This window comes from Anopheles stephensi, chromosome 2, assembly GCF_013141755.1.
Source record: "Anopheles stephensi strain Indian chromosome 2, UCI_ANSTEP_V1.0, whole genome shotgun sequence".
Taxonomy (NCBI): Eukaryota; Metazoa; Arthropoda; class Insecta; order Diptera; family Culicidae; genus Anopheles; species Anopheles stephensi.
Window position 1 is genome coordinate 7468946 of NC_050202.1, and position 17145 is coordinate 7486090.

General features: G+C 41.6%; 1 protein-coding gene across 17 annotated transcripts in view; it reads right to left on the reverse strand.

The window, feature by feature from the left end:
• Positions 1 to 7177: 7177 nt before the first annotated feature.
• LOC118505863 overlaps positions 7178 to 17145 on the reverse strand; it is a 36007-nt gene continuing 26039 nt past the window's right edge. For 13 of the 17 annotated variants that reach the window (XM_036042250.1, XM_036042262.1, XM_036042253.1 and 10 more), the window contains 2 exons: positions 15476 to 15547; positions 12741 to 14837 (listed from right to left, as the gene is read on the reverse strand). In XM_036042250.1, coding sequence (XP_035898143.1) covers positions 13665 to 14837; positions 15476 to 15547 — 1245 coding nt within the window. In that variant the 3' untranslated portion in view covers positions 12741 to 13664. Of the gene's footprint in view, positions 11147 to 12740; positions 14838 to 15475; positions 15548 to 17145 lie in introns of those variants that run through there. The other 4 variants (XM_036042265.1, XM_036042267.1, XM_036042263.1 and 1 more) reach the window with 4 other exon arrangements.

Consider the following 17145-nt stretch of genomic DNA (forward strand, 5'->3'; position numbering starts at 1 on the left):
CACTTCGAAAGGACGGCTTTTTTTTCTGACTCTCATCTTACAACCTGGCCAAGGTTTGAGGAAACGGTGTAGTTTTATCGATTATCTTAAATAAAATAGTTGTATGTATGATCAATATCTAAAGTTTGGTTCCTTCGCTCGAGAATATTGAATGTAGTAACTTTAATCCTATTATCGGTTAAAATAGGATCATGTGTACCGAACATCATAAAGGACATGTCTAGAAGACTCCTTGTGTTTCTTTTTATATTAAACCACCATAAAATTAAAGCCTGTCTCTCACGTCGAATTACAGACCAGCTCAGTCAATATTGTGCCAACAAGCCCGTCGATACCCAATCAATCCTTTCTTTCTCGGACCCATCAAACCTGTCCCGTCCAAAGCATTACCACAACATGCATGCAATCTGAACCCATTTATCGCCATGACAAGGCCCTTTTCCTGTGTGCAGATTTAAATGAATGCTACACGGTCTTTAGCCCCTTTGTTTACCTGCCCTTTTTTATTATTTAATTTGCTTCCCTAGTCACACCTTAACGGTGATAACAATAAGATTGATATTTGTGTCTCTTTAGAGCATGCAACACCGGTGGGCCCTGCCTAATCCCATTCGGCGCAAAGAATAAACCCATTTTTCCCCTCTAAACTTTGACCCAATTCAGTCACGATGAGGTTCGTTTGTGTTGAGCAGTTTATTTGCTTCAATCGTTCGTATGGAAACCGATTCCTGGGCTCGGCTGGTAACACATGCCCCTAGGTGTGGTAGAGCACAGCGCACCTGTGTTTTGCCTCCTGAAGAGATTTTCCTACTGCTGGCAACTGGATCAATCTACTCATTTGCTCAACGGGTGGAAAATAAACGTCCTAAAGCCCTAGCCCAAACAATGCAACAACACTTCCACAAAAAAACGAACGAACGAAGGAAGGAAGATCCCTCCCCCGTATGATACGGGTATCCTTCCTGGAAGAAAGTTTTTAAACCCCTTCGGTCCTTCCTTAGAAACGCTCCGTAACCTTGTACTACAGCCAGTAGGGTTCTCGCCGCGTTCCAGGAAGTGCATATTAAGAAAAACGGCTATGTATAGCTACGGTTCTTCGAATGTAAAAAAAAAAGCGGGACAATAGCCAGAAGAGAGAGAGAGGTGGGCTTAAATAAAACAACACCCAACAGTAACCGACAGTAACCGACAGGAGCAACAAGAGCTCGCAACGACAGCAGCACATGATGCAATTCGAACTTTAAACGATCGCGCGGATGATGGTGGTAGCAGGGCGCGGCAAGTGGTCACTAGAGTGTGGAGTGCTGGAGAGGAAGTTGGCGTTAACTTTAACCTCCCCTCCGGTTACATGTTTGTTTAACGCGAGAACAATAGCCGACCAGCTGCAGTTTTGATTGCATCCCGTACCGATTCTGCATGCACTTCACTGCTAACGTCCCGAAAGGAAAAGCCGCTTCACTTCCCGGGAAACTGGTTTGAAGGTTGCGCGTTTTCCTTTCTCTCTCACACTCTCTCTCTCTTCCTGTCAGTCTTAAAATAGCACTTCTTTGCTCAAAGGATGGGTTAAAAAAAGCTTAACTCCAAGAGGATGGTGATGATGAAATCTTACAATTTCTTGGCCTTTTTCACTTTTTGGTTTAATTTTATACGTCACCCGTCCGGGTTATTTCGAGCCGGGAAAGCGTGCGAGACAACAGACAGAGTGAAAACTTTTAAGGGTAATTTATGCAGAAAATGCAAATAAATTGCTCACAAAAGTCTATTAAAGGACAATGAGAAATCATAAATAGTATTTAAATTAGGAGATCTTCTTTCCTTCTTGTTTCATTTCATGTGGATTGTTCACCTTAAAGTAGAAAGAATAATTTTACGATTAGATTGATAAGACTTTTAATATATATTTTTTGATGTTTGTTGTGATTTTTTTAAATAATTTTGTACTTTAGTTAGTATTCAACTTTGATTTTTTATTTAATTCTTTGTTCATGTTTTCCCACTTTGAGCTTTTTTTCCTTTTTTTTATGTCACCCCTTTTTTGTTGTTATGTTTTGTTGTAAAGTTTTTTTTTATAATATTATTAATATGTCTTTTTATTAATTTACTTTTTATTCATCTTCTTTCGTCTTCTTTATTATTCTTCTTATTAATCTTTTCCTATATTTTACATTTTTTTATTTCAATTAGCTTTTGATTTATTGTGGTTTTTTATTAAGCATCAAATATTTCATAAGCTGCAGCATCCTTCTTCTTGTTAAACATAATCTCCAAAGTGTTTCGATAATCGCCTCGCTTATTTAACATAAAAAGTCAACATTCATTTCCCAACACCATTTGACGTATACTTTACTCTTCCGTCGGATCGGCTTGCCCCCATCCCGTCGTGGCCTTTTGTTTGATGTTTTTACAATTTTCACGCCGATTTTGTGATAAGATTATCTCTGTTTCTATGTATCGTTTTTCCCTTTCCCTTCTTTCTCACAGCAGTAGAGCCTCCGGTTCTCAGGAAAGGTGCCAACATCCTTGTGCAACTAATCCGTTAAGCCAGGAAGAGCATCGCTTTTTTCCGTACCGTGCGGAGGCTTCGTTGCTTTATTCATAAAAATCGATGACCCCTCGCGTCGCGTAAAGCGGAACGGAAAGCTCAGCAGTCAATGGGAAGTACGTGCCGGAATCGGAATGATTTTCCGCTTAATAATGTATCAGTCTCAGAGCTGAACGTTCCGGTAATGCTGGAATTTCCGCCATCGTTTTCCGGCGACTGCCAGTGTGCTGGTGAAATGATTAAGGATTACATGGGGTAAAGGGATTGTCAGTAGCACCTTTTTCTGTTTTTATACTTACTTTTTGACTGTTTTTTTATAACTGGTTGGAGTTTTAAACTTAAAAATATAATTCTATATTTAGAAAAAATATAATACTAAAATACGCACTTTATATTGCTTTTACTTTTTCGCTTATTTATTCGATTCCTTCCCTGTTTTTCTTTAACCACTTAAGAGAAAGATGACTCAAAAGCCTTCCAAGGGGAGGCAGAAAAAAAACCCCAAACCACTCCAGTTGCACATATTTTATTGCGTCTCCGGTGTCCCAGTATTTGAAATTGCATACAGACACGCACGTACTGGGACCCCATTTTCCTGGTTTTTCTCCACCCAGGCAGACGAGTCCTGGATGCATAAATTACGGCACATCTAGCCCCGTAGCTTCCGCTTCCAGCGACTAAAAACATGACCCCTCTCGGTGGAGCGGTTTTGTTGGCCGAAAGGCTAAAAGCAATCTAACTAGTAGAGTAGCGTAGTAGCAGTTCCAGAAGTCAAACACAACCATTAAACGCACGCCCCTCTGTGTGATGTGAGCCTCCGTCAAAGGGCTTACTTTGTCGAACGGGTCCAACGAGTCCATTCCAGAAATCAAGGGCTCGACCAACAAAACGGGCCATTCTAGGTATGGGACGGACGGTTTGCCGTGGAATTAATTTGTACCGCTCTTCGCTCGCCCCGTATCGAAGAAAAGCGGGATCACCATTCGCGCAGTAAAACCGGGTGGGGAAGTAGTTCGATAAATTCCTTCCAATGCGTTAATCGGTGATTTAAGTAAATATATCACATCTCCGGCAAGCTCTTAATGGAGCGATTGCATTCCATTAATGGGTGAGCTGGACCGGGACCTTCACACCGATGCTTCATCAAGATCAATAATGTGTTCATGGGTGTCGATTAATGGAGTGTTGATAGCTTATAGTTGCATTTGAACATGTATAATTAAAGAAAAAGAGCTAACTTGTTCATTTGCTCTATTTGCATTTGTAGCAAATATTTCGATAAATAACCGCTAAAAGGTCATCCATTTCAAAACTAATCAACCTGCTTTGATCGCCAATCAAACAAAACGGTTGCTCTCTATCTAGACACTATTTGCGCCTAACAGTATGCAATGTGTATGACAGACACCATAGGTGCATAGGTCTACTGAGAGAACCATGAAAAAAAGGTATTAAATCTCTTAAAAAATCACTCTAACACCATCGACGTAGCAAGTATAAAGTTTAGCAGGCTTCAAAAAGAAACGCATCAGCTTTACCGATTTTTCTTTCTCTTTTTTCGCTCCACGCTTTAGGCTTTTTTTGCAAACCACCACGGAGAAGACTGTTAAACCGCCTGTTCGGCCTACCACCAACGCCATAAAAACCTTCCCAGGGAGGGGAGCAAGAAAACTATAAAAGTTTTTCAATTAGACAACATGATTAATAACGAAGAAGCGAAAATGGTCCAAGCGTTTTGGTATAGGCAGCAAACAACACAGCATTAGTCTGAGGTTAGGGGATTACTAATTGAACCTTGAGCAGAAGCAGAAAAACAAGGGCAAACTTAAAGCCAAATGAAAAATGGCTCGCCGATGATGAATATTTGCTAACCAACCAAGTAAATTACCTTTAAAATTGTACAGCAAGAAAAGTTGGTAACTTTGAAGACGAATTTATTTATCTCGCAAAAGAAACTCCTCCAGCCAGCGCATTGCATGCAAAATTTTGCTACAAATCCCTGTCCAGATGGCACTGTGGTGCTTAGTGAAGATTACGATACAATACCCGCTGGCGATTTTGCGTGGGCCACAAAATTTCCAGCCGCGAATGAATGGATGGGCTCGAATTACTGCTGATAAATGTGCTCCCCATGTTCCCCCGTTCCGAAGATATGCTTCTTCATGGAGTGCGAGTTGTAAGGACAAATCTTTCCTTAAAGGTTAAGCTTGTCAGCTGTGTCAGCTTCAAATTAAATAAAAAGCTTACGAAGGTTCGTTTTTTGGGGGTTTGTTATGATGTTCAGCTACAAATTCTTCACACGTTACACAAGGTGCTGCGACCACCAAAACATCCTATTACTTCCAATCGCTCCTGCTTTGCCGAAAGGAGCAGTAGTAGAAGCAAAACTTTCGATTAGGTAAACCACTTACCGGTGTGGTAACCGTCAGTTTTCAATTTCGTCCCCCCAGTAACCTTGGGGAGACGAATGTAATATAATAGTTCTTTTTGCTTGTCCCACCTCGGTTGTTTTTTGGGGCTCCATTTCTTCCACCTTTTATTATGCTCCCGGGACTATCTCTAAACTACTCCTGCCAAGATGAACATGGATGGGAAAAGAGTAAAAGAGTGCAAATTTATGACCTCTTCCCTTCCAGTTCGGTAGTTCCTTTATCACTTGCAGTTCTTCCTTTCAGGACTTCGCAATACACAGTGGGCTGTAAACAAGTCAACCGAGTGTTTTAGCCAAAAAATAATCAAATAGATGTAGGTTTAAATTTAATCAATAAAATAAATTCCACTTCGTTTCGAGTGGTGGGTCACCACCAACACACATCACAACCTCTAGGAAGGGTTGAGAAGACGTATGTTGCCATGTGGAAGAAACCCCAACCCACTAGAGGCACAAAGAACAACATTTCTCCTCGTGAGAGTCGGGCCATAAATTTGTATCATTGTACATTGGATACGGAAATCGAAAATCGTTTTGCCCGCGAGGGCACATCGATGCGCCCGAATGCTAACGCTCTTTGACAAACGATTGCAGCGGCTGAAATTGATCACTGACTGACAGCCGTCAGTTTAGCTTGATGCGAAACGAAATGAGGGCTTACATTGCTAACCAGTTGAGTGAGAGAGTGAGTAGACAGACAGACAGGAATGGGAAATTTGTTGCAAATCGTTACTTTCTATCGTGTGGACCATACGAGCCCGTGCCAACAAATTTATGCAACATCTTACACAGTTTAAACGACCACAATCATCTTTATGGTCGATTAATGGTGTTGGGTTAGTTAAAATTTGCTCAGCTTCATCTCTTGGGTAATATTTTCCCCATTTGCTAGTAGTAAGTGTATTAGCAACAGCCCCTAAATGTAGGCAATAGGTATTATTGTTTTCTCAACGCCTACTTCAAAGGGATTCTCCTAATGCTTGTGATTGCATACTTTCAGGCGGTGCTAAAACTCCCCTTAGTAGAATTAAAGCTGCGGCTTTACAGCAACTTAACGCTCGCTTTTTTAGCAACAATAGACTTTTTATTACTACCGACTAGTGACACTAACACAGCCAGTAAACCACAACCTTGGGACCTTTTGTTACGAGTGATGGTTGTTGTGTGTAAGCCGATAAAACCCCGGTACCGGTACCCGGAGTGAAAATTCCGGTAAAGATTTAAGGTTTGAGCGCTGACGATGTGTCCCACCTCATCTCAAAGGGTTTCATTCCGTTTTTTATTTTTCTCTCTCTCTATCATCCGAAGGTCAAGTGGTATTAAATCCCGTAAACACAGAAGCGAAGGGCTACTTAATTCTAACCACATCATCTTTTCATCCTTTCACTAACTCACACACGCGCGGGCTAATAAGCGCTTTCGAAAATGAAGTTGTGTTTTGTGGCTTACCTGGTTCCGGAGGGGCAGCCGAATTCATTCCATTCATGCAACCTAACGACTGTATCTGTCTTGCCGAGTTAAACACTACCTCGCTGTCATCGGATTCGGGAAGATCCTTTTTATCTACCTCCATCAAAGAGACCCACACGTAGCAAAACAACACAACGCAGCACTTTTTTTCTGGGGGGGAAGGGACAAGCTCCCGTGTCCTCCGAGGCATTCGAGTGGTGAGATTTCGTTTGGAGCGATTGTTTTCTGTATTGTGCTGCTTTTTATGCCGACCGCCATTGAAAGCATGACTGGGTCATCATTTCCCACTGCTCACGACCGACAGGTGACAGTTGCGGACAGGATTAGAAGATACATATCTCACACACACACACGGGTTTCTCATTATTATCTAACCTTTTTTCCCTCCCGCTTGGTCTTTATTTCATTCGCAAACGCAAACAACAAGGTCTATTGCACAGAAAGACGCGTGCTGACATTGTTTTGTCCCAGCTCGTTAAGGTTCGATTCAATTGAGCCGGGCTCGGAATGATTGTCCGAATTTTGTGACAAGCACGGTACGTGACCGTGAAAAGCTGGCTCCTATAACGAGAAGGTTTTTTTTGTTCGGAGCTTATAAAACACACGTCCACTGTGCCTGCTGCATTTATTAGGTAAGTAACGTTTTTCCACACAGGGAGATGATTAAACAGGATGTAGAACGAACGAGGCTGTCATCATTCAGTATAGGACAAATTAACTCAGACACCGCGCGGTTGCTCTATTTTTCAGTCTTAGATTAATAAACTGGTTTCGATATACGACTTGCTTTATTATTATTATTACTTGACGATCGTAAAGGGTTTTAAAATTTAGTTTGGTTTTGTATCATCTCTAGTCTCTAGTCCTTCATTCAATCATTCATTCACCAGCAGCACATGCATTTTGGGGAGGCATGCCCCATCACGGCCGCAGTAAAGTTTTGTCAGTGCAGTTTGCTTTCACGGGTTTGCTTTAAATGTAAAGTAAATTATCCATACTTTTTTTCCTTGTTGTGCTACGTAGTACATTGAACACTTTCGCTTTCCGGTTTTTTTTTACGTTCGGACAAAGAGAAACACTAACTTAAACCTTCGACCTGAACACATGTATGAGCGCACACAGCAGGGAAGACCCGGAGGCGCAATTTTGTACGAATATCCCTTAATTTGTGTGTTTGCTTGTTTGTCAAATAATTATTTTTGGAAGTGCTTATGAACAATTCGAAAAAAAACTGAGGCGTTACTGAAGCTACGAAGCAGAAAAGATGACTGTATTAGTGAAATTAGTATTCATATCGAAATTCATCCTTCAGTTCAGCGTAAAAAAAACTTAATATCCGTGTCAGGGTGTCAGTAAAATTTTGCTGATCACAACTATCTTCATTACGCGTCAGTAAATCCACCTATCTCCTCCCCAAGATGTCTTCCTTCCAAAACACGGTGCTTAAAATACACGTAGAAGAAAAAACGTTACCTTCAAAGCGATTCAAAAATAGTTTCAGTTTCATTGTTACATACGTCCTATTCGAATCCTCATCATTTCATGTCCACCCTTCTTCGCTACACTATCCCTAAACATGCCGAAAAAAAATACGTTCCACTCTATCCACTTAGGTAAATGCTCGTACAATATGCTGGATTAGTTTTCCACGTGCTGCGCGGAACCTTGCTTTTGACCACACGTTTTGAGAGAATTGTAGTAACATTCATGATTGATCGATTGTTTCGCGTTTATTAGTCTGCCACGCGTCCACCGTTTTGCTCACTTAAATTCATTTGGTTTCGTTACGTACGTGTACGGGTTGGGGGCTACGTGCGTTCAGCGCAGGGTTTAAAAAAAATATTAGCATCGTTGGCGGGACGTGTAAGACGGTGCAGTCCGAAATTTTACCGAAAGACTTTGCATTTAAGTAAAGATTACAAAGCTGCATACGAGTAGAAGTAATATTCCTGAAAATGTGTCTTTTATCTGTGTACTTATTTAAAAACGAAAGCGAGCTGCAACCGACTTGTTGTTCAATACGTTCCGCAAACACAAACCGAGCTAAAGCGTTTTCTGGCTCAGATTACATTGTTTGCCACTAGATGGCGCTAGCAGGTTCATCGGTGCAGGCTTGTCAAATCGTTCGCTTCGTTCGGCGTTTGCTTGGAAGAATGTTCCGACGGAACGTGCTTCGTTACTCCACTGCTGATGATTTAAATACTTTCTTGTGTTCGTTATTATTACAGGCAAATCAACAACAAAACTGCCAACCTAATTTTATCACCGTAAAAGCTTCGGGAGTTTAATCGAAATTAATTTCTAATTACATAAAGCCGGTTCAAACAGCTTTTTGCCCAGCTATTCTTCTGGTTCGGCCATATCTTCAACTTTTATATCTTACTTTAATGCTCGATTCGATTTTCCATTCATTCAAATAACTCTCCCTACCATCAGTAGTGTCGTCGGTGTTGGTAAAATTAATTAAATACATTTGTGGAAGCAAAACACACACAATTTTGAACCAATCGATGATTGTTATGCTTTGAACCAATAATACGGCGTTTCCTAACATTCTTCTCTCATTTAATATTCGTGAAAAAGTATTCGAAATTATGTGTGTGTGTGTGAGTGCGTGTTTCATCACGACGTTTGAGCAATATCTTCACCGACTCTATCTGTACGATTACTAAGCTGCAAAATTGCTTCCATTCGTCCACTCATAAGCTTCTCCCCATCGTTAGGAATGTACCATGTAGATTTTATCAAATAAATAATTATGTACGCAAAATCTCGATCCCGTTTCGAAATTTGTAACGAACAGATATATACGCTGGAGCTTACAGTAGTAATGTTTAATCCTAGGTTTTTTTTCTCGCTTGTACCCGCGTGCGGTAGTGTCCTACGGGTACGTAATCTTCTCCCCATCTCCAGGGAACTGAAACGCGTAAAACCGCTGTTCAGCTGAGAGTGGTAATAGTGCTAGATTCTCTGCAGTTAGGAGTCGATACGCGGGTCCTTCTTCTCTGGCAAATGTTCATTGCGATTGCGATTTTCTTGTGCACGGTACCTATCACTAAACAGCTAGACGAAAGCATCAATTTAATGATCGCTCCCCACCATAATACTTCACTTACTCGTTTTCTCTACGATCGGTTTTCAACGTGTGTTTTTTGCTCCTACCCCAACGTTTGCACAGTCTAAATTTCGGTTCGCTTTTGTCACACGAATTACAACATCGTAGTCTAGGTTTGGCATACGTGTGCTCCGTCACCTTCGAACGGCGGGGGCGATAGTCGATCGGTCAGCATTCGAACATAATGTAAATCTATCATAAGAGTTTTTTTTCTTCTGTGTTGGATAAAAAGGGTTCAAAATTTGCAACAAAATGCTTCTGCTTCGTTTCCGGTACGTTAACGCTACATGATTTGCTGGCGTGACGCAAAAGCGGCCAAGTAAGGGGGAAAATTTCACAAACGGAAGGCAAACCGAAACTATAGGCCGCCTCCTTTTTTACCGCTGATTTGACGATGACTACTCGTAACATAAATCGACACTGAATCGTTCTTGATGATACTCATCGGTAAAGCGTTGGATACGTTTGGTTTTACTAAAGCTCTGCCTAATCTACCTAAAATGATATTATTCAAAAGAAGAAAAACAAAACGCACTGGATGCTCGCTAGGCTCGCATTCGATTGCTTTCGAGTGTTTCATCATCGTTGCTTGCAGAAAATAAAACCTGACTTGTGACGGTGAGAGTTTTCCTCAGCCAAAACCGGAAGTTTACCTCGTATGGAGAGAGTGTCAGCTTTTAGAATCATATTCGTGGCGGTTTAAAATGATGCAGTAACGAACTCATCGTTGAGCCACTGGTTGCCGTTCCCGGTGGGGCCGGTGCACCAGCCGCATTACCACTGTTGCTCACCGAATGATGGTGATGATGATGATGATGATGGGGTTGCTGGTGATGAAGGTGTGAATGCTGATGATGTTGAGCACTTTGGTCCGTCATCTGCCAATCGTCATCGCTGTCGAGCAGCTGTCGATCGTTCACACACACGGAAACGATACTTCGGCGACCGACGGGGACATCCGCTGCAGTTTCGCCACTCGTACTGTCACCAGCAATACCGGGTCCGCTCATCACATTGTGCTGCTTGGTGAGCAACTTCTTCTCGTCCAACGATTTCGAGGCATACTCGTGCCACACGACACCACCCCGCCCAGTCACTGCACCCGGTTGATGGTTCAGGCTACAGCCCGTAACTGGGCAGGTCATACCGGATGCAGAACCTCCCGAAACCGAGCTCGAGCTGGTCATCGTGCCAGCCGTTGTGGTTGACGTTTGCTCGAATGAAACGGCCCTCTGTTTCCGCACCCGGCCCGTTCCACTCGCCGTCACCATCGGTACCGGGCCACCAATGCCCGCACCGCCACCACCACTATTGATGACCGCTTGCTGTACCACCGCCAGACCTGTGTTGTTGATGATCGGGTCGTTAGTGGCATGGTTGTTGCTGGAAGCAGATGTGTTGGCACCGCCCTTGCTACCGTTGTTAGCCTTATTGCGAAAGCTGTTCGAGCGCGAGGAACCATTTTCCTTGTTGCGTCGCGATGAGGATCGATGCAGGTGACCGTGGCGGGAACCAGCGCGCCGGCTGGGACGCTTAGCCGACGACTGATGGACCGATTCCGCCGATGCACTCAAACCGACGTTTCCCACTGATACACGGACCCAGGGTGTTTTACGTGGGGGAAAAAGTTCGATTTTTTTTTATCGTACAAAACAACATAAGACAAATGAAACCAGAGTTTTTTTTGTTTGCCACGACAAGAAAAACAGTAACAGATTGGGGTGGGGAACAAATCAAAAAACAATACACACAGGATACGGAAAGGACCGAAAACCGCCATTTTGTCGGATTGCAGTTTTATACACAGAGAAAAGCAAAACGAACGGGAGAAAGAGAGAGAGAGAGAGAGAGAAAGAGAGATAGAAAAAAGAGAAAAGGTATGTTTTAGAATGATTTTTTCCAAAAAAAACAAGGAACAACCAATTGTAGAAGACTCCTCCGAAGAGCTGTTTTGCTACTTTACTAGCAGCATTTATCAAGCTTACAATCAAACCACATCGTTTATGAATTTTGAATGGGGTGGTGGGGGGTATATGCTATTGTACTGTTGAGGGGGGGGATGAATATTGTTTGTTTAATTAGGATGAGTTTTACGATGGCATGAATGTATGGTACATACATATAGTACAAAAAAATATCTACAAAAACAAGACAAAAGTCTAGCAAAACAGAGTCACGCACTAATAGACGAATTAAAAATGGGTAATAGTCGATAATATTACATAAAAACAAACCAAAAAAAATGTGCATGAGTTAAGACAACAAAAAAACACAAAAATATAACTTATCAACGGATATTTTAAAAGAAAAAATCAGAAAACAAAACGTAAAGCACCAATTCAAAAATATGAAAAATTAAAACACACAGGAAAAGTACAGATAAACAAACACAAAACAGAAACCGAGTTGTGCCCGCCAGATAGGCAACTGCATCCGAGCAGGAAACAGAACGTACAACACGACTGCTCAAAACCAACCCCACTGTTTGTTACTCTCTACACACGCACACACACGCAAACGCAAAACATAATTCAACAGCAGTGTCAGTAGTCGAAATCAGCTTAGTACTTGTATTATGAGTCGCACAAGACAGTACGGTGCCACGATGTGCAGAACAACAATGATCAGTAACAGTAGTAAAACTTTCATTGCAGTAAAGTAATCAGAAATCAGAGATAAAAAGAGAGAGAGAGAGTAAGAAAGAAGAAAAGAAAAAAGAGAAAAGAAAACACACGCCCGTTAATAGCCATCCAGAGCCTCCGGAAGGAGGAGCGCAGCTAACACATTTCACTCACATGTTAAGTATGTACAGCGTGTCGTATAGTGTAGTGTGTGTTTCTTTTGAGTTAATTTTAGTTTGTTTAAAAAATCTTCAAACTGACATTTTGTTTTTCAATTCCAGCTTTGCCAAGCCGATTAGTGGAAGCCACATACGAACGTGACTAACGTGTTAGCTTCTTTCTTAAGGTTTAGCGCGCGTATGGAGGAACGCGATGGGTGGGATTAATTGAAGGAAAGCTGAGAATTGCTGTTGTCATTATGTTATGTTGAAGAGGACAATATGTTATTAATTCGATGGAGGACGTGTGTTTGTCATAAAGCATAAACTGACCGAGACCACCGATCGGTCCCATAGTATACCGCGTGTAACGTTTGAAATAATAAACACAAAAGATAAGAAATTAGATTACATTAAAATAGGAACTTCCTTTCGTTTATTATCCTCGGAGGGGTGGTATCAATGTTCTCCTGATGCAGTTGGCCGTTCCTAACTCTCTTCTTAACTAAAGCATAATAACGTACCCATCGGGGTTTAGTAGTGGTTTAACGGACTTTTCTTTAACTATATCGCGTTCTCGATGCAAAAGCAGTACGAAACAAAAGTATCTGATCGCTATTATTATTAATCGTTTTGCAAAAAAATTACCTACAACTTTATTCCTACGTGGAGCAGAATATCGATAGAGAGAAACAGACAGACAGACGCAGATAGTTGCTTGAAGCGTAATAATGGACGCAAAATAAGTGAAGAAAGCAGTTGGCCATAATGTGCGCTTGGAATGTGCAGACATAATCAAAGCTAATAAAGCTTAAAAGGGTGTTTGCCAAGCTCGGTCTACGGATAGACAGTGGTAACTCCCTAGAAACACATTTATAGGAATGATTAAACAGATTATAGGGTAGGTGTTTCAGGAAACACGCTTCTCTTCATTAGAAAATAAATCAAATAATGAAAGTCTATGTTTTCTATACTCTCTGTCATGTTATGCTCATTTATCTTCCATTTTTTTAATGGAAAATTCCTCTCTTTTTCCAAAATTCCACGCAACTCAATAAATAATACGTCTGTCCTTCCATCACATCGTATAGCTAATCTGAAATCACGTGTAAAATAGTAATCATCTCTCTACAAAAATACGATCCCTCCTCTTCAAATCCTAAACGTTCATATTAATGTATTATTTTGTAACACAAAAAAAATAGATATAAAAAACAAAACGCGAAATCAATTCAAACGCACAAAAGCTACTACACATACAATCCATTGCTTGTAACGTGCGATTAATACACATGTGAGAGGCCTCTAATACATTCATTTCCTCTCGTTAGAACAGGAAATCCAAAACCGAAAAAACAATCATCGAAAGATTGCTTTGGCGCGAAAGGGTCGATCCGTTTCCGACCGACATCGATTGACTAACGTTGCTGCTGCGCCGCCTATGCACTTTACGATTACCGAGCGTGCCATCATTGTTCGATGCTAGCAAGGGGGGAGTTGGTCGGGATGCGGATGGGTTATTGGGAGCGATAGCATTCTTGCTGCCTGAAGTAGATGCGGCAACAGCAGTAGCGTTAGTATTAGTGCCCGGAACAGGTTTACTCCTGTTCTCCCCTGTGGACGGAGCAGTAACTGGTCGCCGTCGGGACAAGCCTGATCCACTAGCTATTTCACCGCTAGGACGAGCGTGTGGAACGATCGATGCAATACCGGATTTAGCACAGGATTCTTCCCTTGGCAGGAAGGATCCCGACGCTACTAACCGATCGTACGAGTTGCGCCGCAGCAAGGCACGACGCCGCCGGCGACGTCGATTTTCCGCGCGCATATCGAAATGATGGCTCTGGGAGATGGCAAAATCATTCTCATCACCATCGAGCTCGTCAAGCATCATAACGTCATCATCATCGTCGGCGTACTCGTCGTCGCTCCCGGTGGGAGCCATATTGTTATCCTCGTCAGACGGAAAATGACCGACCGGTGGTGCCTTATCCGCAGATCCTCGCTTGTCGTTTCGATCCAGCTGCTGCTCCTTCACAGGGGAAGAACACTGGGAGTTACCACGGGATGGAAGGACATGACTGCTGTTACTAGCGCCGCGCGATGAAGGGTGAACGATATTAATAGCGGTGGTGCAGCGAGGCGAATGAGAATCACTAGACCTGTCCACTTCCTCCGGTGGAGTGTGATGCGCATGAGTGTTACGATCGTAATGGTATTGTTTATAGTGACAGTGCGGATGATGGTGATGGTGGTTGTGGTTCGCTTGGTCTTGGTTAACATCAACATCGTTCAAATGATCTATACTATCATAGGTACCGATTATTCCGTGCGGATGATGATGGCCGTGACCGATCGCTCCCGGGATCGGCGTCGACGTCACAATCTGTGGATGTAGCAACGAGCCGGTACCGTCGTGGCACAGCTCGAGCGAGCTGCCCCGCGCTCCGAGGAACCATTCGGACCGGGTGCGCATCCTTGCCGCTTGCCGTTCGTGCACCTGCAAATCCATTACCGCAGCACAAGGTAGTCAGACCCCATGTCCAGATAAGAGTGTTGTAATTTTTACAAAGACAAGAAAAAAGACGCACGCACGGTGAAAAACATTTGGAAGGATATCGCGCGTACGGATATCAGAGAGGGTGGTGATGACGAGACGTTAGAGGAGAGATAAAAAGAGAGAGAGAGAGAAAAAGAATGAGGACAAAAAAGTTCAATATTAATTCGTACACTTCTACCTTCGTACAGCAAACGACAGCGGACAACAGTACGTTACACAAACATTTTAAAAACTCAACAGCAACAATACGCTTACGTGTGGAATCAGTAGAGTGTGAGGAGTTGTACTAAACGAATAACCAGCCACATGCCGAGCTCTACTCTACGCTGCGGAGCGCTAAGGTGATTTTATTGCTTTTTTTTCGTTTGATTTTGGGGGTTCGGTTGCTAACAGTGTCTGTGTCTGTCAGTATGGTGGGTGGAAAAGGGGAAGGGATTAGTGAAACTATACAGGAGTACAAAAAAAAAGTTAAACAAAACCAGCGACAAGAGCAAATGTGTTATCGTTGTTATCACAGAACAGATGGGTTGGACATAGGCCATACACAAAGATGAAGGTAGAACGTGTTGCACACATACGTGTTGTTCTGGGTTCTGCATCGAAAGCGTGATGACAACAGTCGGCGGAACAGAGATGATCGATGATTGTTTCTAATTTAAAACAAAAAACATGTACCCAAAATTTTAAAGAAATCAACGAAATAAAACAAACTTAATTAAATATTTTGACAAAGTGTAAGTAGAACAATATCCTTGAACATATTCTAGCACTTCTGAATAGCAGCACTTGAATAATTCTAAAACTTATTGCTACAAAAATCTCATGAACAAATGATTATTTTATATAATTATGGCCAATATTAGGAAAAAAATATTGATCGAAAATATGCAATGTACAATCGAGACGCAAAAAAATCATAAAAATTATAAAAAAGCATACAAAACTGCTAGTGGAATTCCAAGAAGAGAAATACAGCATTCTCCAAGATAATCGTTACAATTCAGTCAGCATATTCCAAATAAAAATTCCTGTATGCTGATATATATTAGCAATTGCTTTCAATAGTAAGTACGCTTCGTTTATTAATCGAGCATCATCATCATCATCATCATCATCATAGTCATGGTTGTTGAGAAAGATTTTATCTAGCACAAAAATACGTGAACAATAGTAAGTCGCTTCCCTTACGCCACACGAAATTGTCATGTACGCGCACGATTCGCTTTACGTGCGCCACATAAACTGTTACACATCGAACTATTATTAAGAAGAAAAAACAAACATCGCAGGTGCAGCAATATTATTGGTTTTGTTTGCGTTGTGTGTTAGTATTTCAATCTTGGTGTTACAATATTACGTTACATAGATTTATGTGAGTTTAGAACATCCCGTCAACCTCCTCTTCGTCGCATCAGACCACACACTAACCGTACGTTTATTTTTACTTCCATTTCCGATTGTTCGATGGCTACACTTTTTTTTTATTTTCGAACCTTGATGCGCACCAAGTCAAGAGGAGATAAAAAAAGGTATAATAATGTTCGAATAAACTACCGAACGCTTTCCATTCTTCAACCAGCTACCAGCTTACTGATACCGCGCGTATCGCACACACGCTCGTAATTATAAATTTCGCAAAATTTACCAATCTAACCAAAAATAAATCCTTTACCCTTCTACCCTTTCAGCAAAACTACCATTATACGCTAACGGTTCGTGTGTCAGATGATAGATGATCGCCGCCAAACCCCCTTTATGAATAAAGCGTGTTGGTAAATGGTGTTGTGCTTATTAAGTTTTGTTACTCACACACACACACGCACGTAACGTATAAACCCTTTCAATTAATGCCCTCTTTTGTTTGTAAACCGAAAGCTTCTCGCACCTATTATTAATCCGAATTCGCATTTTTTTCAATATGTATGTATGTATGAATAATAGTTCCTATTTACATGAGAAGAGCCGTTAATACAAAAAAAACCAAGCGTATGATCCTTTGGAAATGAGATGTTGGTTTGTTTTTAACGCAAACAATTTTTTTTCTAACTAATCAACAACGACAAACGCAGAATGGGAAGCAATTAGACAAAAAAGATAGATCATAGCTAGTTTTATGTTTGAAAAAAAAAGTTCATAGTAAAGAAGATGTCGTGTGTATGCCATATCATCCTAATTTCTTACACTAACTATAATAAATCAAACAAAAGCAATGTAGTGTTGTAAAGCAAACGAAAGGAATGTGAGTGTG